This window comes from Cinclus cinclus, chromosome 1, assembly GCF_963662255.1.
Source record: "Cinclus cinclus chromosome 1, bCinCin1.1, whole genome shotgun sequence".
Classification (NCBI taxonomy): Eukaryota; Metazoa; Chordata; class Aves; order Passeriformes; family Cinclidae; genus Cinclus; species Cinclus cinclus.
In genome coordinates, this window is record NC_085046.1 from 930,359 (window position 1) to 956,471 (window position 26,113).

A 26,113-nucleotide genomic window follows, 5' to 3' on the forward strand; every position below is an offset into this window, starting at 1 on the left:
CCTGGACCTGCCCATCCCCAGGTGAGCAGCAGGATCCCAACCCTGTGGGATGGAACCTGCATCCAGGATGGGGTCAGGGCTCCCTCCTCCATACTCATGACCAAAGAGCATGCAGGATTCCTGGTGGGAACAAGGACAAGGCTCTTCCTTCATTCCCATGGCTGTGGAGAGTCAGGATTCCTGGCCTGACTGGTGACATCTGCTGTTTTCCCTGCAGGACACACTGGGAGCTGGCTGGAAGAGCCTTCCTCTGGCTGGTGGCCTGGAGCCAGCAGGTACCAGGGACCAGAGACCTTGTGTCCAGGTGAGTCCTGCTTCCTCCTGCTCCAGCCCCATCCCTGAGGAGCTCCCAGGGCTTCTCCCACTGCTTGGCTCTCCTGACATCTGGCAGAGGTTGGGATGTGGAGCCTGGGCAGTCCCAGACCAGGAAGAAGGGATGTTCCTCTCCCTGCTCCAGCCAGGAAAGATCCAACCCCTTCCCACCCTCTCCCAGCAGGATGGAGCACGTTGTGGTGTCACCAGGACAGGAGGTTCCAGAAGTTTGACTGTCACAAGGGAAGGAGTGAATTCCCATTGGAAGCAGACAGTGGAGTGGGGAGCCAAGCCCAGCCATGGCTCGTGAAGGATGAAGTGGAGGATAAACCTGAACTCATGGAAGACCTAATCCAGAGTGAGACATTCCTGCTTCATTCTGTGATGGAACAGCAGATCTTGGATCCTTGGGAACAGCTATGGGATGACCCTGGGGAGGTTAATCACAGGAACACCCAAAACCATGGACACATCTTGGGAGAGGTGACGCTTCTGGAAGGAACCCCGGAGCTGAGGGTGGAGGAGCTGAGAGCGGGGGTGGCCAAGGACCACAGCTACTGTCTTAGGAGCGAGCCGGGACCGTCCTGCGCCTCCAGGCCCTGCTCCCTGCGGGAACACAACTACTGCCAGCAGCGCCGGGCCAGGAGGAGCCATCTGGCGCGGCAGCGATCCCGCTGCGGCAGGGTGCTCCGCAGAGCCAGGGAGATCCTGCGGCGCTACCGGCCCTACCGCAGGTTGGGGTCTCCGTGGAGAGGCTGCTCCAGTTGCTGCAATGCGGCGCAGGGGACGAACACCGAGGTTTGCCCTCCGACGGATGTGGCTGCACCCAACGAGCTCCAGAGCGCCGGGAATGCCGAGGGGGTGACATGGGACACGCAATGTGCCCCGGAAGGGATTTTGGGAACTGGGGCTTCACACCCTGCCCCAGTCCTTGCTGATGGGGTGAGGAATGCAGTGCAGCCTCCGGAGGATTCTGGTGCCAACCGGGAGTTTGAAAGATGCGTAGCGCCTCAGAAATCCCGGGCGTTGGTGCTCCAGGAAATGTTCCAGGACGTGCTGAGGGTGGTCAGGTATATGATGGAGTCCATGTGCCAGAGGTTCGAGATTCAGGGGTTCTCTCAAGTGAAGAGCATCTGGCCCATCATCATCCAGATCGACAACTTGACAGAGGTTGAGAAGCCCTAACTCCTGAGAGGAAACTGGGATGGGATTTCCTGAGGCACAACACTCAATTTCCCCCAATCCCAGGGGGGGTTCAAGAGGACAAATATAGCAGGGGAGGACTGGGGGAGGTAAAACTGATAATGTAGGGACTGTAATGAATTTGTTTTAATTGAGGGGCTTTGGAGAAAAACAGTTATGGGGTTGGAAGGAAGCTCAAATAAATTCAAGTAAACTGAGCACCATGGATTCATTCACTTTCCCAGGTTTCCGTGTAAATGGGAGTGGCATGTGGAAAATCTGGGATGCCTGAATTAGGGGTGCTCCCACCATGGCTGGTGCTGGTTTTGGCAGTGGGATGTTCCTGACAGCTGTGGGGTGTTGACTTTGGGGCTTCCAGCATTCTCCTTCCAGCTTCCCAAAGACTTCTGAGGGAGCTGAGGGGCTCATCCTGGAGAAGAGGAGGCTCGGGGGGCACCTCTCGCCTCCCTGCAATTCCCTGGAAGAAGGCTGGAACCAGGAGGGGCCAGGCTCTGCTCCCAGGCAACAGGACAAGAGGGAATGGCCTCAAGGGGAAGTTCAGGTGGGATATTGGGAAAATTCCTCCTGGAAAGGGCTCTCCAGCCCAGGCACAGCAACCCAGGTAGAGGTGGAGTGCCCATGCCTGGAGGGATTTAAAAGCTGTGTGGATGCGGCACCTGGGGACATGGGGCAGTGCTGGGCTTGCACTCGGACATCTCTGAGGGCTTTGCCGATCTCAACAATTCCATGATTCTGCAATTCCTGTAAGGACATTCCTGCCCGCCAGTGCCGGCGGACAGTGAAACGGGACTTTAAAGCCAGTAAAACCGGTGAAATGTCTCCGGACACTTTGTCCAGGCGCCAGGGCTGCTTTGAGGCCGGGAGTTCCCGTCCCCTTCCACCATTCCCGGGTTCCCCTCACACCCCCCGATCCGCAACGCGCGCGAAAGCGGCGGCACCGCCGCCCAATCATAGTGCGATCTTCAGGTCACGTGCCATGATCCACCAATCACGATCCGCCGGGCGGCCCGGATGCTGTACTCCTTCCCAACATGGCGCCGCCCTGTGAGCGCGGGAACGCGCCACTTCCGGGTCGTTCGGCGAGGCAAAGAGGGGGCGTGGCATAATCAGGAAGCGTGCATGGATGACGTGTTTGGTCACGCCCCCTGCGCCGCGGTTGCCATGGGGACCAGGGCGGTGCCGTTGCCGTGGAAACCTGGGACGCGCCGGGACCTGGAGCGGGAAACGGGAACATGGAGGGAGCGGGCAGGGAGCGGGCAGGGACACGGAGACTCTGGAGCGAGTCCAGAGGAGCCCCCGGAGCTGCTTCAGGGCTGGAGCCCCTCTGCTCTGGAGCCAGGCTGGGAGAGCTGGGAATATTCCCCTGGAGAGGAGAAGGCTCCAGGGAGAGCTCAGAGCCCCTGGCAGGGCCTGAAGGGGCTCCAGGAGAGCTGGAGAGGGACTGGGGACAGGGGATGGAGGGACAGGACACAGAGAATGGCTTTGAGCTGAAAGAGACGCAGGATATTGGGAAGGAATTCCTGGTGGGAGGGTGGGCAGGCCCTGGCACAGGGTGCCTAGAGAAGATGTGGCTGCCCCTGGGTCTCTGGAAGTATCCACAGCCAGGTTGGACAGGGCTTGGAGCAGCCTGGGACAGCGGAAGGTGTCCTTGCCCTTGGCAGGGGGTGGAATGGAATGGGATTTATGCTCTATTCCAGCCCAAACCACTCCAGGATTATTCCATGATGGACCAGCTGTGCCCTCCCTTCAGTATCCCAGACCTCTTGGGTTGGAAGGACCTTAAAGCCCATCCAGTCCCAGCCCTGCCTCGGGCTGGGATCCTTCCACTGCCCAGGTTGGATCAGGGTCTGGCTGTGGGAATGGCTCCAAGACAAACCTGTGGCTGTTCTGGAATGAGGAGGGACAGCACAATGCTGGGAAGAGCAAATAAACTCAGGGGCAGATTTACAAGCAGGGAATTTCCCCAGCTCAGGGCTCAGGGTTTGGTTTTGGGCAGGATTTATTCCCCTTCCTGTCAGGGGTGGGAGATTTCTGGGAATCACAACTTCCTGAGGATAGCTCCCTGAATTTTTCCTTTTTTATTCCCAAAATGGCCTCCAAGGATTTTGTGGCTTATTAGAGCCTGATCAGGGCTGGCACAGGCACCTAAAAATGAAATTTAAAAATATTACATCTGTTTTGAAACTCTTTCTCTTGCTGTTAAATCCTAGGTGGGATACACGGGGAAAATGGGAATAACTGAGAAGTTTGAAAGGAGCTGGGAGGAATTTGGAGGAAATTTGGAAGGAATTGTAGAATTTAAAGGGAATTTGTAAGGAATGGGGGGCAGTTTGGAAGGAATTGGGGAAGACTTGGAGGGAAGCAGGGAGATCAGTCAGTCCCTGGGGATGTGTTGGAATCCCTGTCCCTGGAGGTTCTTGAGCTGAGCCTGGATATGGTGCAGGATGATCCCACCCGGGGTCCCTTTTCCATGGAAGGTCAGACCTGGCTGCACCTGGAATGTTCCAGGGTCGGGTGAGGTTGCGCTGCAGGGCAGTGACCTACACCGTCCCTCCCTGGGGACTTCCAGGTGCCACCCTCGGTGTCTTTGTGCCTGTGTGATTTATGAGGATGTTTTCCATGGCCTTCACTGATCCCAGCTCTGAACCTGCTGGGTGGCTCCAGGGAAGCCTGAACAAAGGGTCGTCCTCAGGGCAGGATTCTGGGTGTCCTCCTGGAGCTTCCTGCTCTCCTGGGAGAGGGCAGCCACTCTTTCCTTGGGTGTTTGATGGAACCACCCTGTTTGCAGAGAGGGACAACCCATAAATCACCTCTGGGCTGGAAAACCCCATCTGTCTTCAGACAGTCAAGGAACTGCTCAGGGGAAAAGTCCTTGGAGAACAACAAGTCCAATCATCCCCTGCTTTGCAAGGCCACCCCTGCCCATGTCCCCAAGTGCCACATCCACATGGATGTTAAATCCCTTCACCAAAGGGGACTCCACCAGCTGTGCCAGGGCTGGACAACCCTTCTGGGAAAGGAATTTTCCCAATATCTGACCTGATCCTCTGCTGGCACAGCTTGAGGCCGTTCCCTCTTGTCCTGTCCCTGTTCCATGGGAGAAGAGCCTGAACCTTACCTGGCTCAGGCCTCATCCCCACCGCGCTCTGGACCACCCACGGCCATGTCTGTCACCACTGTCACCCCCTGGGGACCCCCATGGTGGGGAGACCCCAAACCCTGTGGCCTCTCCTCTGCTGACCAAAGGTGACCGACACACCCATCCTCACTGACCTGGGGACCAGAGTGGGCTGGACTGGGCTCCTGGCCAGATTCATCCCACCTGGAATGTCCCGCTGTCCCAGCCCCTATGGCAGCTCCCATAAAAGCGCTCCTGGCACGGTGGGAAGCAGGATCCAGGATCCAGAAGCTGGGATGGGGCCGTGTCGAGCTCTGCCACCGCTGCTGCTGCTGCTGCTGCTCCTGCTGGGGCTGGGGCTGGCTGGAGCCTCCACGCTGGGGCCACACGGATCCACCCGGGCACGGGATGGATGGGAAGGAACCACGCCATCCTCACCGGGGTCCCTGAGCTACGGGGATGTGGTGGCAGCGGCCGTGGAGCTGCTCAATGCCAGGGCTGTCAGTCCCTATGTCCTGCGGCTCCGGGAGGCTCAGCCCCGGCCCGGGTGGGTGAGTGCTGAGCTTCCCTTTCCAGGAGAAACTCCAGGACTGGGCAGTGCTGGATCTGGTCCTTCTTGGGGTGGATCTGCCCCGTTTTGGGTCTGACCCCTGAGGGATTTAGCACAGCCGAGTCAGGGCTGAGCCTGACCCATTCCAGGCTGGATTTGGCTCCTCTTGGGGCTGGCACTGGCCAGTTGTGGGGTGGGTGGATCCCTGATGGATCCGGTCCCTTTTCCCAGCCCTCGGACCTGCAGAGCCGGCATGAGCTGAGCTTCACCCTGGAGGAAACCACGTGCCGGACACCGGGAATGGACAACGGCACCTGCAAGAGCCGCTGGCTCGGGGTGAGGCTTTGTCCTGTGGGGACCGGGGATTATCTGGTGGGGAAACTGAGGCACGAGGGCTTTGGGCTCTCCTGTGTCCCCTCTGTGCCCCACAGGCGCTGACCTGGTGCCAGGGCTCCGTTTTCCTGGAGGGGCAGCAGCCCACAATGGAACTCTCCTGCGAGAAGGCTCCGGCCACAGTAAGAAGGGACTGGAATGGCTCCTTGTCCCCCCGGCTGCCAGGGGGTCCCCAGGTCCCCTCCCCACCTCCTCAATGTCTGACACTGCTCTTTGTCTTCCCAGTTTGCCCGGATCTGGAAATCCAAGATCAAGGATTTCTTTGGCAAGATCAAGCAGCGTTTCCAGGGCTTCTTCCAGTGCGGTCGGATTTGGATCCGGGACAGGCTCAACCTCAAGGCGAACAAACCCTGAGGGGTGACACTGCTGTGTCCCCTCCCCGTGTCCCCTCCCCGTGTCCCCTCCCTGTGTCCCCTACCAATAAATGTCCCTGCATCACTCCTGGTGTCACCCTGAGTGTCCCTGCACCCCAATGGGGACTCCCGAGTTCTCTCAGATACCCAAAATCTCCCCGTACTGGGAACACCCTGGGGGGTCACGAATGGGGGGTGCCACGAGTGGGGGGCGCTCACTGGGGCAGATCTGGGGTTCCTGACAGCCCCTCCCCAAATCCAGCTCCTTCCCGGCCCTGCTGTGCCGTTCGCTGCCACTGTCACCACAAGGGGGACACCAGGATGGGGATGGGGACAGAAGGTCCCGAGGGGAGCAGGATCAGCTCTCCCAAAAAGGGGCACAACACGGTGTCGGGGTCTCCTCCTGGCACCGGCCTCCTGCAGCGACTTGGACCGGTGGGATTGTCCTTCCCTGTCCCCAGGACACCTCGGGGGTCCCCACAGTGGTGTTTGCGGGGTACAGACCCACAGGAATATTAGGGGGACAGGAGGGACACCCCCAGGGGGCTGAAGCCATGACCTTGCTCCAGCCAATTTTGGGGCACAGGGGTCCCTGAGCCCCCCAACTCTGCACCCACAATGTCCCTGTCCCCAAACTGGGTCCATCATGGGGGTCCCCTCGAGACCTGGAATCCCCCCAGCCCCTGCCTTGCAGCTCCCTGGAGGGCTCACAGTTTCCCCTGTGTCCCCTCATCTCCCTTTGCCATCACTGCTGGTTTTGGGGGGGGACAAGCTGCAGTGAGGACAGTGCCACCACGGGGACAACGGCTCTGTGGGGACAGTGACACCGTGGGATGATAGGGGTCCCTTTTTGGTGGGGTTCTGGGGGCTCCCCATCCCTGTCCCCAGTCTGACGCCGCATCCCCTTGGGACCAAGCCCTTGAGGACGATGGGGGGAGCAGCCTCGTGTCCCACCCGTGCCTCAGTTTCCCCGTGTGACAGAGACTCGAGGAGTGCGGTGCCCACACGGCCACTCCTGGTGGCCCCTTTATTGCTCAGCCCAGGCCCACGGAGCCCTTCAGGTGAATATTGAACTTGACCTTGGGCCGGAAGTGCCGGATCTTGCCCAGGAAGCGCCCGAAGCGGCCGCGCTGGATCAGAACCGGCTGCCAGAAGGGATGGGGGGGTCAGGGGGTGCGGGGGTGTAGGACCCCCCTTGGGAGCACATCTGGGACCCCAGCCAGGGCTCCCTGCACCTGGAAACCCACCCAGGATCCCAAACCAGGAACCCCGTCCCCAGGATCCCACACCAGGGATATTCCACACCCAGGATCCCACACCAGTGGTATTCCATCCCCAGCATCCCACCCAGGGACCCCGTCCCCAGGATCCCACACCAGGGATATTCCACATCCAGGATCCCAAACCAGGGCCACCACTCATGTCCCCGCACCAGGGACCCCACCCCTGGGATACTTGGGACACCATATCCAAAATCCAACACTTGGGACCCCACCCAGAACTCCTCACCTGAGGCCCTGCACCCCACACCCCAAACCCAGGACCCTGCCCCCGGGACTCTGCACCTAAATCCCCCAGCCAGACCCCCACACCTGGGACACCCCACCCACCACCTGTGAGCTCCCCGAGACCCCCCATCCCCCTCTGGAGCCATCGGGGTGTCCCTTTTAGGGGGTGTGGGCAGGGGAAGGGACCCTCCCCTCCCTCCCCACCTAGGGGTGCCCCCCGGCTCCCCCCACTCACGTCGGAGGAGGCGTCGGAGCAGCGCAGGTCGATCTCGGGGGAGCCCTGCACGATCTTCACCGGCCCCGAGCACTCCTTGATGACCTGGGGGGACACGAGGACACGCGATGTCACCCTGGGGATGGCACCGGGCCCCCGTGCCTCAATTCCTCCCACTCCTCATCCTCCTCCTCCTCACCCCGTTCTCCTTGAAGTCGCAGTCCTCGAGGTCGCTGCGAGTGCTGGCGGCACACTCGGTCTCCATCATGGTGAAGTTGAGTCCCCGCAGTGAGCTCAGCTCCACGCCCTGGGGACACGAATAGGTGGCGGGTCGCCAGCGGGGTGACAGGAGTGGCGGTGTCACTAGCAGGGGTCACCAGTGGGGTGGCGACCACCGCCGTGGGCTCAGGGTCACAGGGTGGGGATCGTGATAGGTGTCAAAAATGGGGAGGGGTCACGAGTGGAGCGACCCTCACTGAGCCGGGCTTAGGGTCGGCACTGTGCACCCCGAGTGGGGGACAGGAATAGGGGTCATGAGTGGGGGGGGGTCACAAATAGGGGGTCCCGAGTGGGGGTTGTCACCCGTGGGGGGGGTCCCGGCTGGGGGGGCACTCACCGGGGCGGGCTCGGGCTCTGCGCTGAGCAGCCTGAAGGCGTTCTGCACCTCTGGGCTCTGGTTGTAGGAATCCACAGCCTGCACCAGCGCCTGGGTGTAGGCGAGGGGCGCCGGGGCGGGGAGGGCGCAGGCCACCCCCAGCACCGCCAGCACCAACAGCCACGAGCTCGGCATCGCTGTCCCCACGGCCACCCCCGGGCCGCTTTTATCCCCCACGGGAGGTTGGGGACCCGCCCCGGGGCTCCCCCCTTGGGAAACGCCCGGCCCCAACCCGCAGAGACGCCGTTGTTTTGTGGGGACACGCGCTGCAGGGGGGGGGGGAGGGGGAAAGGTGTCCCCGTGGATGGGAGGTGGCATCTGAACCCCTCGGGGTCCCCACCCTTGGGAACCCCTTGGCTGGGCTCGTGGGGATTTGGGGGGCCAGAATCCCGGGGGGTTCCTGGTGGTGACAGATTGTCCGTGCCAGGTTGGTGCCCGCGGGGTTGCACAACCCCGAACTTGCCCCATCGCTGTTGGCCAACGCCGAGGGTGCCCCCCGGGTCCCCCAAACTGCCAGCCCCACACACGCACACGTCCGACCCCGAAATCTCTTTATTCCAGCTCTGTTGGGGACAGGGGGCGGCGGGATGGTCCCTAGAGGGACGCGCTGGGAGAGGACCGAGGCCGCGGGGGAGACCCCGAGGATGATGATGATGAGGAGGATGAGGATGAATAACCTAGGCTGGTGCCAGGGGAGCGGAGCTGGGCGCTGTCACCGGATTGCTGCGGGGAGAAATAAAGGGTGGGGGGGTTCACTCCAGAGCCAAAAAACACCCCCGAAGTGAGGGGCACGCGTGTCCCACCCCCGGGATGGGCTCCCGGAGCCCTCACCGGCTCCCGGCCGCACTCCACCATCGACAGCGGCACGTCGGGCAGGAAGGTGAACACGGACACCTGGGCCGAGCAGCGCTGCACCTGGGGAACAGAGCGGCCTCAGCACCCCGGGTTTTGGGGTTCCCCCTTGCCCCCGGGTTTTGGGGCTCCCATCCCACGCTCACCCTGCCCGGGCGGCCCCGGCAGCCGCGGGGATCCGGGGCGGATTTGGGGCAGGGAGGCTGCCGGGCAGTGAAGTTGATGCTGAAGTGGATCCCCCAGTCGAAATTCTGCCGGGCGAAAAAGCTCCGTGGGGACCCGCACGGGACGGGTGCCGGGAGCATCCCCCACCCTTCTCGAACCCGTACCCCTTTTCCTACCGTCCTGGCGACTCCCAGCAGCCGCAGCAGCCGCAGCTCCTGCCCGTGCGTCTCCAGCACGGAGCGTGCGAGCTCTCGGGGTGCGGGCACGGCCGGGGGCACGGCCGGGGGCACTGCAGCGCCCGCCGCCAGCAGCACGGCCCCCAGCACCAGCGCCATGCGGGCGGCACCGCCGGGAACGAACCGCCGGATCTCGGCAGCAGCCCCGGGCTGGGCTCGGCCCTCGGCTCGGGGCCCCCGGCTCCGGCTCCAGGATAAACAGCGGCCCCCGTGCCGCGGGAAGGGATCGGGTTGCCGCTGTTTTCCTTGGCCCGGTGCCTCGGGGGGGGTGGGGAACGCGCCTGGACCTGCAGGAGATGCGGCGATGCTGGAGCTCGGCAGGGTCGATCCCCCCTCCGTGGCCCCTTCCCCGTGCCTGCTCCCAGTTTTATTGGCACGCTGGTCCAGATCGACCAGCATCATCCTGACTCCCACAGAGAGTAAAAACAGGAGTCCCTTCCCCTCTCCCTGTTTCTTTACACGATTTTGGATTTTTAAAACCCCCCTCACCCTGCTCAGATTCATCCAAACACCCCACGCCCACATTTTCCTTGGATTCAAGAACACAAAGTTTGCTGAGGACTACACTGTGTGGATCCTGCTCTCCCATTTGCCTTCCCTGGGTGAGTGGGTCTCGTTTCCCCAAAATTCCGTATTTTCCTGTCCCCCTTCTCTTTGCTTCATCCACAAGGGAAAAGCAAAGAAATCCCTGGGGAAGGAATCCCAGGAAGCACATCTGGGAGACACCAGAGTCTCCCAGGATCCCTGTGCCTGGGAACAGTGCTCTGGAAACCCAGGGGCCATCAGCAGCCCTGGTGGCAGGGGAGCTGCTGCTCTTCCAAAGGTATTTGTTCCAATATTCCCATTATTACAGACACAAGCCCTAGGCTGGAGATAGTGGGAGGGAGAAGGGATAATGGGACACCAGCAGACACCAGAGCCTCTTCTGCCCATGGAGACCATCGGGAGGGGTCCTGGAGAAGAGAAGATGCCACGGGCAACAACTTCATTCTGATCCAAGTATTAGTGTTTTTTTCTTTCTTTTCTCCTTTTTAAAGTCTGAGCAGCACAGAAAAGTCCAAAGGATTCCCATTCCAGGGAAGCCAGCAGTGGATAGACGTGGGAGAAATGGATATGTACTGATAGATCACATTTATAACCAGATATGCTCATGATAAACCCTAAAATATACACAGTACCCCAATACAGACACCCACATGTACAGGCAGAGTCAATCCCACGGATGCTGGGAGCAGGAACAGACACGAGGAGCAGGGCTGAGGGGCACATCCTGCTCCTCCCAGCTCCCAGCCCTTTGGAATGCTGGGATGGGGCTGGACATGGAGAGGGAGAGATCCCAAATCCCTGGCAGCTGGGATCAGGTGACATTCCTGCTGCCTGGCCCTGCCTGCCCGGAGGAGCTATGGCTGTGCCCAGGGTGGCACGGGAAGAGCCGGGCACGGAGAGCTCCAGAGGGATGGTGGATCATGGATCATGCAGGAGAGGGGCTGAAGGGCTGATGCAGGGAAGATGCTGCCAGGCAGCTCTTTGGCTCTGCCAGCATTCCAAAGTTTCCTGGCACAAAACCCATGGCAAAGACCTTTCCCAGCAGAACACGAAAAAGTCACGACGTATTTTCCTTGCCTCTCCTAAAATATCCCAGCCTTTCTGCTCCAGCTGCCTCTTAGGCTTGGAAAATACCTTGATATTTAAAGGACATCCGGATAATCTATTTCCCATTTTGAAACCCTCAGGCTGTTGCCTGAAGTAGTTCCCATCCATCCTTCTCCAGAGCTTGCCCAAACGATCCTGGTTTAACTGAACTTTTCCTCTTCCTGGTTTCTCCATCCTGTGGCTCTTGTGGAGAAGTTTTCCACATCAAGCTGAAGAAAGCACGAGAAACTTGGGGTGTCTTGTGTAAGAAACTCCTGGAAGTGACAGCGCCGTGTTTGTCCAGTTTGGAGACCCCCCCCGGCGTGTGACCAGGACACCCCAAAATTGTTGCTGACACCCCTGGGGGGGGGGGGGGGCGCTCAGGTGGTTTTGCTGCTCCCAGAAGGTGCAGGTGGATTTTTCCAAGTCCTTGAAGCGGCCGTTTTTATATCACAGCGAAGCCTGGCCCCCTCCCCCAGCCCACAGCGGCACAACCGCGAAGGAAAACCGACGAGGGATGGGTGGATGGATGGATGGATCCGCTCCGTCCTCAACTCCACAGGGAGGCTGAAGGTTCTTTGCTCGCTCATAAACTCACCACATTTTGACCTTTCGGGACACCATCAACCCAAAAAGTCACCAGGCGGGGATGACTCCGTCAAGTTTCTTTGTGGAAATCCTGGCACGCTCATTTCCCCAAAACCCCCGCAGCGTCAGATGGTGAGGAGCGGCACGCAGCCCACGCCCACTCCTCCCTCGTGGCACACCATGGGCGCCATGAACGTCCAGCGGTTGCTCTCGGGGTCGTACATCTCCACCGAGCTGAGGTTGGACTGTCCATCGTAGCCACCCACGGCGTAGAGCCGGCCGCAGTTGGCCACGAGGGACACTCGGCTACGCCGGGTGTTCATGGGCACGATCAGGTACCACTGGTCAGCCATGGAGCTGTAGACCTCGGCGGCGCTGAGGAAGCCGGAGCCGTCGTAGCCACCGCACACGAACATGCGGCTGCCCAGCGCGGCGGCGCCGTGCCGGCACCGTTTGTTCAGCATGGGAGTCACCGTGTGCCAGCTGGACGTGTGGGGGTTGTAGTATTCCACCTGCCGTGGAGAACACGCAGAGTTAAGGGGGTGCTGCTGATTGGGAATTGCCCCTCTGATTGTCCCGCCCCTGCTGTGCTGGCAGTGCTGAGGAACCTCCAAGTTAGGAGTGGTTTTGGATTTCTGGTGATAGGAGACAGGGAGGGGCTTCCCAGGAAGGGTCTGGGGTGGCAGGAGCAGCTGAGAGGACTGAATTGCCTTCAGTTGAAAGGTTTGGGTTGGAAGGGACCTTAAAGCTGATCCAGTGCCACCCCTGCCATGGCAGGAACACCTCCCACTGTCCCAGGCTGCTCCAACCTGGCCTTGGACACTTCCAGGGATGCAGGGGCAAGCCACAGCTTCTCTGGGAAACCTGTGCCAGGGCCTCTTCATCTTCACAGTCAGGAATTCCTTCCCAGTATCCCACCTAGATGTCCCCTCCTTCAGCTTAAAGCCATTCCCTGTGTCCTGTCCCTCATGCCTTGTCCTAAGTCCCTCTCCAGCTCTCCTGGAGCCCCTTTAGGCCCTGGGAAGGGCTCTCAGGTCTCTCTGGAGCCTTCTCACAGCCTGTCTCCATATCCAAGGGGCTCCAGCCCTCAGAACAACTCCATTGCCCTGACTGGATAAATGAGTCCCTTCAGCTCCACCTCAGACTTTTCCGTTATGGGTGGAAGCCACAGAATGTGTGGCACAACCACTTGGGGCTGTTTGGATGCACAGGGAAAGGACAGGGAGCCTTCCAGCCCATCCTGAGGTGCAGTGGATGAGCCCTGCCCAGTGCCCCTGGGCCTTACACTGTTGAAGATCTGGAGCCCGTCGTGCCCTCCGGACACGTAGATCCGGCCCTCGAACACGGTGACTCCGGCAGCGCTGCGGTTGGAACTCATGGGGGTCACTGCTGTCCACCTGGCAGAGAGAGGGGAGAGGTTAGCAAGACTCCCACCGATTATTCTATGATTTTCCACCATCTCTCCTTTCCCCACTCCTTATCAAAACCATTCTCACAGCCCAGATGCTCAGCGGTGCCAGGACACGGAACACCAGAGGGGGAACTCCTGGGAAGACTCTGGGCCACGAAGGGCTCGCTCTTACTTGTTTGTTTCTGGAGAGTAGGACTCCACTGAGTTGAGGGATGAGTTTCCATCGTATCCACCACACACGTAGATCTGCCCATCCAGCACCACGGTTCCCATGGCGCTGCAAGGAACAGCAGGACCCTGTGAGGTGGCTGGAGGTGCTGCCACCTTGTCCCCAACGCTGTGACCCCGCACACTCTGCCTGTGCCATCCCACCAAACTGCCTGTTCCCTGGATTCACCTCCAAACTGCTCACTCCCACCTGAAGTCTGAGCTCACAGAGGGGAAAGGTGCTCATGGCAGGAGCATCTCAAATCCTGGGTTTGGATTTTGGCCCCTCACAACAAAAAAAGTTATTGAGGGGCTGGAGTGTGTCCAGAGAAGGGAATGGAGACGGGGAAGGGGCTGGAGCACCAGGAGTGGCTGAGGGAGTTCCAGAGAAACCTGGTGAGGGGCATGTACACCCTCCACCCCTGCCCTGGACAGCCTGGGCCAGGGCTGAACAACCTTTTCCAGGAAGAAATTTTCCCTTTATCCAACCAGAACTCCCCTGGCACAGCTTGAAGCCATTTTCCCTTGTCTTATCCTTGGACTCTCACCTGGCTGCACCAAAAAAGGTGCAGGAAATCCTAACCAAGGAAATCCCAGCTGCTCCCACACTGCCCCACTCCTCCTTTCCCATTTGCTCCCCACACCCACATCCTGCTGGGTGCCCACCCCCTGCCACCCCACTCTTCATCCAACCTCATTTTCCTTGCTTTTCCACAAGTCTCCTCCCAGCGAGCTGCACGTACCTCCTCTTACTGTTCATGCTTTCCACTTTGGACCAGGAGTCTGTGTCTGGGTTGTAAACCTCCACGGTGCTGAGCCTCAGCTGGCCATCGTAGCCCCCGATGGCGTAGAGCAGCCCGTTGACCACAGCTACGCCGACGCGGCTCCGCGCCGTGGCCATGGGCTGGCACTTCTCCCAGCGGTTGGCGATGGGGTCAAACACCTCCACCACGTTCAGAGAGTCGCCTGCATAGAAATTTGCTACTCAAATTAAAAGAGGGAGACCTGATGAAGCCCTGGGATAGTGAGGGGGGTGAAGGGGTGATGCTGTGCAGGTGAAGATGAGGTTGGAATGGGGAATTGGCCTGCTTTTCTTTGGGAAAACATCTTTTGGGAAAAACATTGCATCTGCTAGGATGGGGTGGCATCAAAAGGGACCCGGAGAAGCTCAAGGAATGGGAATCTCATGAGATTCAACGAGGCCACGAGCAAAGTGCTGCACCTGGGTTTGGGTGAGAAATTCCTCCTTGTGAGGGAGGTGAGGTCCTGGTACAGGGTGCCCAGAGTGGCTGCCCCTGGATCCCTGGCAGTGTCCAAGGCCAGGCTGGACAGGGCTTGGAGCAGCCTGGGACAGTGGAAGGTGTCCCTGCCCATGGCAGGGGTGGGATAAGATGATCCTTGGAGTCCCTTCCAACCCAAACCATTCTGTAATTCTCTGTCTTGTCCTGGGCTCTCACATCCTATTCCAGCCTACCTGCTCCCACAGAGATATTCCCCAACCACACATCCCTGCTCACCCACAGAGATCCTGCTCTGAACAATTCCCATTGTTCCCACACTCAAAAAGATTGGGGAACAGTTCCCAGCTCTCCCAGAGCCTCGACAGGTTCCCTTCTGAGGAAGAGGCACCTCCACTGTCCTCCAAGGGGCAGCAGAGACCTGCAAGTCCCATCTGTGGTGTCGCTGCCTTTTCCTGGGTCACTTTCTGTTCCCTTTTCAGGCCATGGTGAGGCTAACGTCAAAATGTTGTGATCTCACAACCCCGACAACACTGTGGAGATCTCTGCAAGTCCTGCTTGGGGCTCCAGACAAGGACACCATCTTGAGGAATATGTCCTAAATAAGCCTGACCTGGACAGGATTGCAGATGGAAGATGTTAAACCATGGGCACAACCACCCTGAGAGTTTCACTGGAAAGAACAAAGCGTTGCACGGAGGAGGAGAAACTGCTCCACGCTTCCACGGGAGGGAATTCCAGCATTCCATCGTCCCATCCAGCCCCTGGTGGCCTTTCCACTGCAAGGTACCTGCAGAGTTGAGTCCCCCCACGGCGTAGATCAGCCCTGCGATGGACGTGCAGCACCGTGGCCGCGTCTTGAACGCCGGGAGGTGCGGCCGGCGCTCCGGCATCAGGTGATAATCCTTGGCTTCGTCAACCAGATCCCTGAAATCCAACCACGGAGTCATTACAGAGGAGTGTGGAGGGAGCAAGGCCCCTCACAAGGCCTCCTTGGAGAACTATCCCCTAGGTAAGAATTGCTTACTCACAGTGACTGGGCTAGGAGACCCTTCTCCTCGCTTTGGACCTCGCTTTATCCCCTTGTAGCACTACTGGTCATACTTCCTTAGCCCCAAACCATTGGTCATTCTGTCAAGCCATACTTTCCCTATAAAAACCCCTAATTGGTGAAATGCTGCTATCCCTGGACTGCCCTTGGCCGAAGACAATAAAGAACCCTGCAGAACCTCTACGCAGCGCTCCCGGTCTCATCTCTCTGCGCCAGGCAAAGGTACCTCGCAAGCCAAACTGAAATCACTGAGCTGAAATCACTCTAAGAGCTGATGGCCTGAACTCCAGGCACTGCTTGCATCTTGGTACCTTGTGGCTGAAGCCTGCCTGAGACGCCAGGAGAGGCCGTTCCTTGCGGAACTCCCTCTCCGGGTACGTGGGTGGCAGCCAGGGCTTGGACCCCAGGCCTTAGGCTGCTACAGAGGAGATCTGACTGCGTGGAGTGTGAGATGGAAGGATCTGATGTTCCCACCCTGCTGGCTCTGTGCCCATGCCCCACCTGCACTTGTGGCAGCAGCGCACCAGGTCGTCCTGCTGCACGCGGTCCGTGAGGAATTGTGGCCGGCACAGGGGCAGCCGGATTTTGGACAGGAGCTCGGGCAGGAAAGATTCCCTCCGGTCTCGGTCGTACCGGATCCAGGCCAAGGCAGCTTCAAACACCTGCCAGGAGACAGCAGGGAGAAGTTGGGAGTCTGGGGGTTGTGCAAGTGGATGGGAATGAAATGACATGAAGTCTTGGAATGGTCTGGGTTGGAAGGAACCTCAAGGATCATCCAGTGCCACCCCCTGCCATGGGCAGGGACATCTACCACTAGCCCAGGGTGCTCCAAGCCCCAGTGTCAAACCTGGCTTTGGGCACTTCCAGGGATCCAGGGGGAGCCACAGCAAATCTGGGAATTCCAGCCCACCCCCTCCCCACCCTCCCAATCCAGGAATTTCTTCCCAATATCCCACCCATCCCTGCCCTCTGGCAGTGAAGCCATTCCCTGTGTCCTGTCCCTCCATCCCTTGTCCCCAGTCCCTCTCCAGTTCTCCTGGAGCCCCTTCAGGCCCTGCCAGGGGCTCTGAGCTCTCCCTGGAGCCTTCTCCTCTCCAGGTGAACACTCCCAACTCTCCCAGCCTGGCTCCATGCAGGTTTCTTTCCCTGCCTTGAACAATCCCGATCTCCTGTCCCGTGGGATATTCAGCACAGAAGTTTGCAGAGAGATGGGGGAGCTGCAAGGAGGATTCTGGCAGAACATGAAACTGTGTTTATTTAGTGACAGAAATTGCAAACTGGGAAAGAAGACTGGGAATGGTGCTGCTCCATGAGAAACCAGGAGACAGGTTTGATGACAGGGATCCATCTGTTCTCTCAGGATAACTACATGGAGACACCTGGAGCTGAGCTGGTCCCTCCAGGCTCCATCCCAGACACGGGAAAGGACAGACCTCTCTAAAGCCCCACTGGATGACTCCAGCTACAAAAGGATCCTGGTACCCTGGTCCCTGTTTAATTTGGGACACACATTCCTGGGTTGACAGGACTCCTCAATAAAGTTACTGCAGCCTTTATGACTGACCAGAACAAAATCATGCACCCTTTCTTGCATAGAGGCATCTGGAGTCTCTCCCAACACAATTCCCAAACTTTCCAGTGCAGAAATGCTTCTCCAACAGCACCACAAGGATTAAAAACCCCAAATCAACCTTCTTCCACTCTACAGGGTGCTACTGGAATTTCTGAAGAGTGGGACTGCCAGGTGCCAGGGCATGGGGACTCTCTGGATCCTACCTGCTCTGGGAAAAACAGAGTGAGGAATTCTTGGTATGATACAGGAATGTGGCTGGAATGTGAGGCAGGTTCCCCTCCCTCCCTATGCCTGATTAAAGAAGCACATTTTTACCCTACAAGGAGAAGCTGGAGGTCTGCTCTGCCTCTGTTCTTGCTCACCTCCTCAGGAACAGCAGGACAGATTTCCAGGTTCAAGGACAAGGCTCTGTTTTCCCTGCTCACTGTCAGCCCACACAATGGGTTCTCAAGGCTGTGGAAACACCCTAAACTTTTCTCACTCCCAAAAAATTCCTGACAGGAGCGTGCAGCCAGGTGGGATTCCAGCTCTTCTCCCAGGGAACAAGGGACAGGAGGAGAGGAAACAGCCTCATGTTGTCCCAGCAGAGGCTTAGGCAGGAATTTGGAAAAAATCCTTCATGGGAAGGGCTGTCCAGCCCTGGCCCAGCTGCCCAGGACAGTGGTGGAGTCCCCATTGCTGGAGGGATTTAAAAGCCCTGTGGATGTGGCACTTGGGGACATTGGTCAGTGGTGGCCTTGGCAGTGCTGGGGGAGGTCTCTGAGGAGGGACTCGATGGTCTCTGAGGGCTCTCTGTGATCCTAAAGTAGCCTTGCTTTCTGTTTCTTTAGGAACAAGTCAGTCTGGAGTAAGCACAGGAAACCACCACAGCTCTGCCCAGCCCCTCTGAGTGTCCCCACTGTGCCAGGACATCTCAGCTTCACTCAGCCCAGCAGCAGGATAATTCCCATTCCCATTCCACTCCCAAGCAGCAGGAAACCGCTCAAGGTCAAATTTTCTGGGCCAAGACCTACACCAGGTACCCACCAGGTGGAACCCTGAAGCCCTGGGAGTTTTGAGCTTTCTGTGCTTTCTGGCACTGACCCCCAGGAGGACACTGCTTTTGACCTGAGGCCTTGGAGAAGAATGCCAAAATTTGAGTGATGGAGTTGGAATCATGGGTGTGTAGTTAAAATAGAAGTGTGTGATTTCACATGGGTAAAGGGTTTGGAATTTGGGGTTTTAGAATACAGTGATAGGTATGGGACAAGATGGAGATTCTTGGGAGTTGTCTCTTCCTTCTTGATCTTTCTTCATGATTTCAGGTGGTGGTTTTTGGTTGGATAGAAAATCCCTCAGTGTGGGTCACAGGTATTTGGTTATTGGGTCAAAAGTAGAAATAATATAGATATTAGTTTTTAATTGGATAGTTGGGCTTTAAAAGACCTCACAACTAGCTAGATTCACCTCCATTTTCTCACTTCTAGCTTGTTAACTGAAAGTGCTGCAAAACTCTCTGTACTTTAGGTCCATCTCTCCAGCATTCAATCCTGACTCTGAGTGAAGACAGAAGAAAAAAAAATCAAACCACTTTCACCCACCTGCTCTTCGGATTTCACGTTGAGCTCATCCCTGGAAACGAGCTCCAGGACGTCCTCGAAGGGCAGGGCCAGGAACTCCTCAGACATGGAGACCTCCACGAAGTGCTGGTGGATGAAGCTGTTGGCAGCGTCGTAGAGCACCGTGCACATCATGGTCTCAGCAAACTGCCGGACCCCCAGGCAGTTCTTGGGATGAAGCCTGGGAAAGGGGAGGAGGAGAGCAACAGGACTGTCAGGTTAATGGAAGAGAAGCTCTGGCTGCCCCTGGATCCCTGGAAGTGTCCAAGGCCGGGCTGGATGGGGCTGGGAGCACTCTGGGATAGTGGGGGTGGATTGGGATGGGTTTGAAGGTGTCTTCCAACCCAAACCATTCCAGGATTCTGGGAAGCACAGAAGCCTTGGAGGATACACAGTGCAGTACAAGGTGTGTCCTCTCCAGTGATGGCTGATTCCAGCTCACCCAGAGCTGATCTGCACAGGGAGCTCCAGGTGAATCTAAAGCAGGGCCAGAGGATGGAAAACACAGATGTCCCCTTGTCCCTGCCAAAGAGGCACTGGATAGATCCAGGTGGCTCTGGGATATCATCCACAGCTTCTCTGGGCACCCTGTGCCAGGGCCTGCCCACCCTCCCACTAGGAATTCCTAATTCCCCATACCCCATCCATCTCTGCCCTCTGGCAGTGAAGCCATTCCCTGTGTCCTGTCCCTCCATCCCTTGTCCCCAGTCCCTCTCCAGCTCTCCTGGAGCCCCTTCAGGCCCTGCCAGGGGCTCTGAGCTCTCCCTGGAGCCTTCTCCTCTCCAGGGGAACATTCCCAGCTCTCCCAGCCTGGCTCCAGAGCAGAGGGGCTCCAGCCCTGGGAGAAACTTCTCTGGAGTTGCCTCCTTTGGACTCCCCAGGCCCTTGTGCTGTTGGGTGGGGAACTGTCACATGAGGGTGACTCTGAGGGCTCCCACAGGGCTTGGTTACAACACAACTGCCTAAAAATATCCCAATTCTCAATTCCACTTAAGAAGGAGAGCTCAAGGTCCAAGTCCCAGCTCTCCAGGGTGGTCAGAGCCCACTAATTTTTGGTTATTAACCAAAATGGCAGCTGTGCACTCAAAGCCAGCACTTCACTTAGGACACTTGGCTGCTCCTGGTGGATTTGGGAGAATTTTGGTGGCCAATCCTTGTATTTGGTGGGTGTGTTTAACATCACACCATGGAATGTCCTGAGCAGCTGCAGAGAAGCCAGGCTGGGAAAACTGAACACGTCAGACTCCCTGGCACGGCTGAGAATCCATGTGGAATGTGGACAAAAAGTATCCCAGCTTTCCATTTCCAGATCATGCTTCTGGAACAGCCTCACAGCCAAACACCAGTGAGGAAATTAAAAAACCTGGGACCAATTTAGGGCTGTGCCACAGTTTCCTGTCCAGCTCCTGGGCTGAGGCACTATGTTCCTCCCCTTTAGCACACATGGCAGCTGGAAGGGCAATTCCTGCCAGGATGGGCTCTCAAAAAGGGAAATGTTGCCTCAGTTTTGATTCCCGTGGCTGGCCAAGGTCTTTTACTGTGTCCCCATAAAGGAGTAATAAGTTGTTCTGAAGGGAATGAGAGTGGTAGGAGAAGGGATCATGCCTTTCCATTTCCAGAGGGCAGGGATGGATGGGATATTGGGAAAGAATTCCTGGCTGGGAGAGTGGTGAGGCCCTGGGATGGAATTCCCAGAGCAGCTGTGGCTGCCCCTGGATCCCTGGAAGTCCCCAAGGCCAGGTTGGACACCGGGGCTTGGAGCAGCCTGGGACAGTGGAATGTATCTCTGCCCATGGCAGGGGTAGATTGGGATGGGCTTTAAGGTCCCTCCTGAGCCATTTTGTGTTCCATAACTCTACAGATGCCAAGTTTTGGGATGCACACTCCTCATCCCACTAGAAGGACACATCCTGCTCCTCCCAAGCTGGACACAGGTGACTGAACCTCGCTGCTGCTGGGGAGCAGCTGGAATCCCCCAGGAATTCCCCCAGTATCCCCCCAGCCCCACTCACCTCTCCCTGAGGAAGGTACAACAAGCATCCTTGATGTTCTGCAGCTGCAGGAAACTCGCCCCCATGAGCAGGGACTGCACATTCTGCTGGTCTATGGCCAGGTGACCATTGTAGGCAAAGTTGATCAGAGCCTCCAGAGCACTGAAACAAGGGAGAAAGGCCAGAAAATCCACTGAATTCCAGCTGGGAGAACGCTCTGCCAACAGCAGAATGTTCTGAGGGATCACTCACACAGAGAGCAGCCTTTGAGCCTTGCACACACAACTAGGCAGAGCAGTCCCTGTGCTTTTCCCTTGGGATTTTACCTGGGATCCATGCCCTGCATGACAATCTCATCTTGCTTGCACTCCATCATGTCGTTGGTGAACATGGCATGGAAGTAGGGGATGGAAGCTGCCAGCACGATCCGGTGAGCGCTGAATTTGTGGTCCCCAACCTAAGGCAGGGAGAACAGGGAGGGAGAAGGGATCAGCACCAGCCCCTGCTCCCGTGATTCCCTGCAGCACACAAGCATTCAAGTCAGGGCTTTGCTCTGATTACTTCTCTCCGAGCTTTTTTTTCCCCTAATTTCCACATCAATCTGGCTCATCCCAGTCCATGCCTATTTTTCCTCACTTAAACAAAAATTCCCCATTGGAGCTTTGTTTTATGGGACAAAACAGCTGGCACAGCAGGGCCCTTCCCTCTGGGTTATCCAAAGAGTCCTTCTCTTCTCCTCTGCAAAATCCTCACCCCATGTCATCTCCAGAGCTAACAGGAATGCTCTTTGGATTCAGGAATTCCATGATTCCCAACAGTGCCTCCTTTCTCCCTCAGAGCCAATAAACACAAACTTGCCAGGGGTTTAGAAAGCAAAATTCCTGCCAGATGGAAAAAAGAAGGCACTTTTGGAGAGCCTTTTCTCTGTCCTAGACAGCTCAGGTGTGCCTGAATTCCTGTCCATGCTGTCCTCTGTGCCTGGATTATGCTGCACTAATCCTGTTCTGGATTTTGCAGCATTCCTAATTCCCACAGCGAAATCAGGAAGTGAAGTGGTCAGGACTATGCCAGCTCATGGAAAAAAAAAAAAACCCTTCACATTTATATTTATAAAATGAAGGGATGAAGGGGGACTTGAAGGGATGAAGGGCTGTATCAATCCCTTCTCCTAACCCAAAAGCACATGGAAAACATCCCAGAGGCTCCAAGTCTTCAGATATCTGCAAAATCACTGCTAGCCTCCTCCTGTGCACACGGTGGGATGGGGAATCTCTGGGAAAAGGAGTCAGGAGTACATGCCCAGGGTCCATGAGGGGATGGACTCAAGGCCACTTCCCTGGCCCTGGAGAGGAAGGAATGTTGGCAGAGCGGGTTCCCACCCTGACTCCACACAGAGAGCACAGACTCCAGCCTGGCCAGAGCTTTAAAAACACAAAAATATGGCGAATTTCATAAGGAAAGGCCACAAAGGGAAATGATTCCAGAACCTGAGAGCTGACAGCCCCTCCCCAAATCCCTGGATTTTCATTCCCTCCCTCCCTGCCAGTGGAGCACACGTGTGGACTCTCCATGTCCTGAGGTCTGAGGTGCTGCTCAGGACAAGGAAATCCCTCAGGACACTCAGTGCTGGAGCTCTGGGTTTGGGAATTCCCAGTGGGAAGGGCAGCCGCAACTTGGGTGACCACGGGGACAAATTTGCTGCTTGGCCTGTCCACATTCCAGCCCTGAGGCTCAGGAACAGCCGACCTGCTCGGCAGCTCCAGCACTTCCCAGTCCATCCCTTCCCTATGGATAAGGCCATTCCATCATCAGCTGCTCCTGGTCCAACCTACCACTAAAATAAATTTATTGTTTATCAGTAATAAATCCCAGTATTGCTACTCCCTCATGCTGCTGGAAAATCCCTTCCTGGGTGTCTCAAACATCCCAAAACACAGAAAGGCTCCAGTTTTCCTTCTGCTGCTTCTGAAAGGTGAAAGAACAAGGCCTCCTCTTATCTCTAAAATTCTGTAAGGAATTCACTCCGACTGGAATAGGTCATTTGGTTTGTTTGGATGAGTGCTCCCATTCAGGCTGAGTGTGCAAGAAAAGCAACATTTTACTTGACTTTCACTTCCCCCTAAACCCAAGTTGCCAAAAATCACAACTGTCCAAATCTCATTTCAGCTTTTTAATAAATGAAAAGTGGTGCTAAAATTGAACAGGCACCTCTTAAAGTGAAACACCTGCTTTAAATGCACACAACGACCTTCTATTTATAAGAAAAAATATCTTTATAACTGAAGATAACAGGAATTTCGACACCAAGGTTATATTTACTCAAACCCCAGGCTTGTAGTGTGACCCAAGGAGGAGAAAAAGGCCCTTATTTCACCAAATAACTGTAAATTACAGAGTCCAGGTGGCAGCTCTGGGCCCCTCCTGACCAGAGTGACATTGAGGAGCTGGAGGGTGTCCAGGGAAGGGAATGGAGCTGGGAAGAGGCTGGAGAATTCCTGAGGGAGCTGGGAAAGGGGCTCAGCCTGGAAAAAAGGGGGATCGGGGGGAACTTGTGGCTCTGCACAGATATGTGACAGGAGGGGACAGCTGGGGGGGATTTGGGATCTGCTCCCAGGGAACAGGGACAGGAGGAGAGGGAACGGCCTCAGGCTGGGCCAGGGGAGGTTCAGGGTGGAAACTGGGAAAATTTCCTCATGGAAAGGGTGGTGAGGCATTGGAAGGAACAGCCCAGGGCAGTGGTGGAGTCCCCATCCCTGGCCTGGTGTGACATCCATATGGAGTTGGACTCCATGATCCAAGAGGGCTTTTCCAACCTAAACCATTCCATGATTCCATGCCCCGAGTCCCTGTCCAAGGGTTGAAAGGTTCCACCAGGCTGCAGTTCCAGGGATGCATCGCTGTGACCCCACCCTGTGAGGAGCTGCCACCAAACAGCCTCATTATCTCCAACACCCCTGGGCCTTGCAGGAGCAAACATCCCCAGGCATCCTGCAAGATTCCTGCTGGGATAATGACAGCTGGGATGAAATCATCCCTGGGATGAAATCCCTTGGGTCTGGGCAGTGCTGTCCTTCCAGGTGGTGCCAGGCTGGGAATGGTCCCTGTGAGCAGCGAGATTCACGGAGCTGCATCAGCAAAGAGCCTGGGAAATATTCCCTGGTGCTGGACAAGACAAAAGCTGGGATTCCTTCTGTTTGGAACTTGCTGCTGGAATGGTGAAGAGCCCTTGGAGAGAGGGAGAAATTGGGATCTCTGCTCTAAAAGCATCGTTATGTTCATTCCATCAGCACTTTGTGGTGAGTCCCCAAGGAACAACTGCATTTCCTGCTGCTGCCAAAGGACAAGTTTTTCCTGTGGAATATGAAAAGGACAAGTTTTTCCTGTGGAATATGAAAAATCTTTCCAAGGATGAGTCCATTCAGCTCATCCTTGTATCTTCTTTCCCAAAGTGCTCCCTACCTCCAGAGCCATGACTAATTAATGCCCTTTCCTCATGGAGTCACTCTGGAGTCACCTAAGGAAAAAGTGGGAAAGAGCTCATCCTCTTCCTGATACCACTCCAGGGTGTTCTGGTTTACAATTTATAATTTTGGGTCCTTTGCTTTTAAGGCAAAAGATTCTGTTTTCCAGAAAAAGGAACTTCCCAAGCATCCCTCCTGACCCCAGGAATCCCAGAATTCCCTTCTGACGTGTCTCTGAGCGGGTAACAAAGGAATCTGCAGCCCCAAATGTTAACAAATTCCAGGGCACAAGGAGCCTTTCTCCCAAAGAAAATGGTGTAGGTGGGAGAAAGGCATTTCTTGTGTTCCTGACGTCACCACCCCGCAGTGCTGAGAACTCGCTCAGTTCTGTGCTGCAAAGGTCTCAAAAAACCCCAAATCCATGTTTTCTGAGGGGATGTTGGCACTGAGGGCACGGAGAGGCCAGAGCAGAAGCAGAGCTGGTGTCCAATCCCTCATAGGAAGAGGGAACAGGATGCACCGGGATCAGGACAATCCCAATCCCCAAAATAAAGGCTGGGGGTGACAATGAGAACAGAAAGATTTGGGGCTGCTGGTGGATGAGGAGCTCCACATTCCCTGGCCTGAACCGTGCCCTGGGCTGATCCCCCAGAGTGAGCAGCAGGAAACAGGGAATTCTGAATGGCTTTCCCATTTCCAGAGGGAAAGGATGAATGGGATATGGGGAATTGGTGGCTGGGAGGGTGGGGAGCCCCTGGGATGGAATTCCCAGATTTGCTGTGGCTGCTCCTGGATCCCTGGAAGTGTCCAAGGCCGGGCTGGACACTGAGGTTTGGAGCACCCTGGGATGGTGGGAGGTGTCCCTGCCCATGGCAGGGCTGGGAATGGGATGATCCTGAAGGTCCCTCCAGCCCAAACCATTCCAGGATTCCATGAGAATGGTGACCAATCCCTTTGAAGCAGAGGACATATCCCCTCTGCATATACAACAAAGCCACATTCCCAGAGAATTCCCCGGCAGCTCAGGGAAACCCAACTGCTTTTCAGAATTCCAGTCCCTCCATTTCTCACACGGACTGGGAGCATCCCAAGGGGATCAGCTCCAGCCCTGCCCTCCTCAACGCTCTTGAAGGGACAGCAAAAATAAATTTTGTGTTATCCTAGAACTAAAAATCCTCATATTTTCTGCAAGGGAAGAGCTGATGGCAGCTGAGAGCTCAGGGGAATCACATCCAGGCAGAATCCCAAATAATTGCTGTCTGTTGACAAGGTTGGAATCACATCCTCATCCTGCACCTCTCCTGAGCACAATGGATCATCTGCTTTTCCAATCTCTCCCCTAAAACAGATATTCCCTCTCTTTCCAGGGCTGTTTTCCTGGAGGATCTCCCAAACATGCTCCAACATCTGCAGCACAGCCAGGCACTGAGTTTTTCAGGATCCTGCTGGAATCAGGCAGGCAGCCTGAGCAGTCTGGAATTGCACTTATCCAGAGGTTCCTCCACTTCTGCATCAGCTCTTGGGGGTGCAACTGCTCCAGTTTGGGGGGTTCGGAATTAACAGTCTGCTCTGGAAAAGCTGGGATCAGGATGGCAGAGATGCTATCAGGGCTATGACCTGTTGGTGCCATTGGGATTGGACACAAAGCAAATACTGTACCCTCTCCACAGCTGGGAATTATTTCAGTTTGCCAGACCTGGGTTATATTTTAGGAGACTTTTCTAATTAGCCTTCAAGTTAGTAATGGAAAAATGGCATTGGAACAGCTCAGAGCTGCAGCAGCAAGAGGAGCTCACGTCAACTC

General features: G+C 56.6%; 2 protein-coding genes across 2 annotated transcripts; both read right to left on the minus strand.

Annotated features, from left to right (window-relative positions):
• Positions 1 to 6,963: 6,963 nt before the first annotated feature.
• Positions 6,964 to 8,441, minus strand: CAMP (cathelicidin antimicrobial peptide). The gene is made up of 4 exons (XM_062493077.1): positions 8,268 to 8,441; positions 7,851 to 7,958; positions 7,673 to 7,756; positions 6,964 to 7,074 (listed from the first exon to the last, which is right to left on the minus strand). The coding sequence occupies exons 1-4, from the start codon at positions 8,439 to 8,441 to the stop codon at positions 6,964 to 6,966; spliced, it is 477 nt and encodes a 158-aa protein (XP_062349061.1).
• A 3,463-nt stretch (positions 8,442 to 11,904) lies between these two features.
• On the minus strand, positions 11,905 to 24,319 carry KLHL18 (kelch like family member 18). The gene is made up of 10 exons (XM_062505239.1): positions 24,308 to 24,319; positions 21,175 to 21,305; positions 20,870 to 21,010; positions 18,840 to 19,038; positions 16,188 to 16,348; positions 15,426 to 15,562; positions 14,141 to 14,363; positions 13,363 to 13,467; positions 13,065 to 13,176; positions 11,905 to 12,291 (listed from the first exon to the last, which is right to left on the minus strand). The coding sequence occupies exons 1-10, from the start codon at positions 24,317 to 24,319 to the stop codon at positions 11,905 to 11,907; spliced, it is 1,608 nt and encodes a 535-aa protein (XP_062361223.1).
• Between the last annotated feature and the right edge of the window lie 1,794 nt (positions 24,320 to 26,113).

Coding starts and splice junctions, on each gene's coding strand:
- KLHL18 (XM_062505239.1), bottom strand. Junction 21,011..21,174: donor ATGCAGGGCATGGATCCCAG/GTAAAATCCCAA, acceptor CCCTTGTTTCAG/TGCTCTGGAGGCTCTGATCA. Junction 15,563..16,187: donor CGCTGCTGCCACAAGTGCAG/GTGGGGCATGGG, acceptor GTTGGATTTCAG/GGATCTGGTTGACGAAGCCA.
- CAMP (XM_062493077.1), bottom strand. CDS start 8,441: ATGCCGAGCTCGTGGCTGTTGGTGCTGGCGGTGCTGGGGGTGGCCTGC. Junction 7,959..8,267: donor CAGAGCCCGAGCCCGCCCCG/GTGAGTGCCCCC, acceptor TCGTGTCCCCAG/GGCGTGGAGCTGAGCTCACT. Junction 7,757..7,850: donor GCGACTTCAAGGAGAACGGG/GTGAGGAGGAGG, acceptor GTGTCCCCCCAG/GTCATCAAGGAGTGCTCGGG.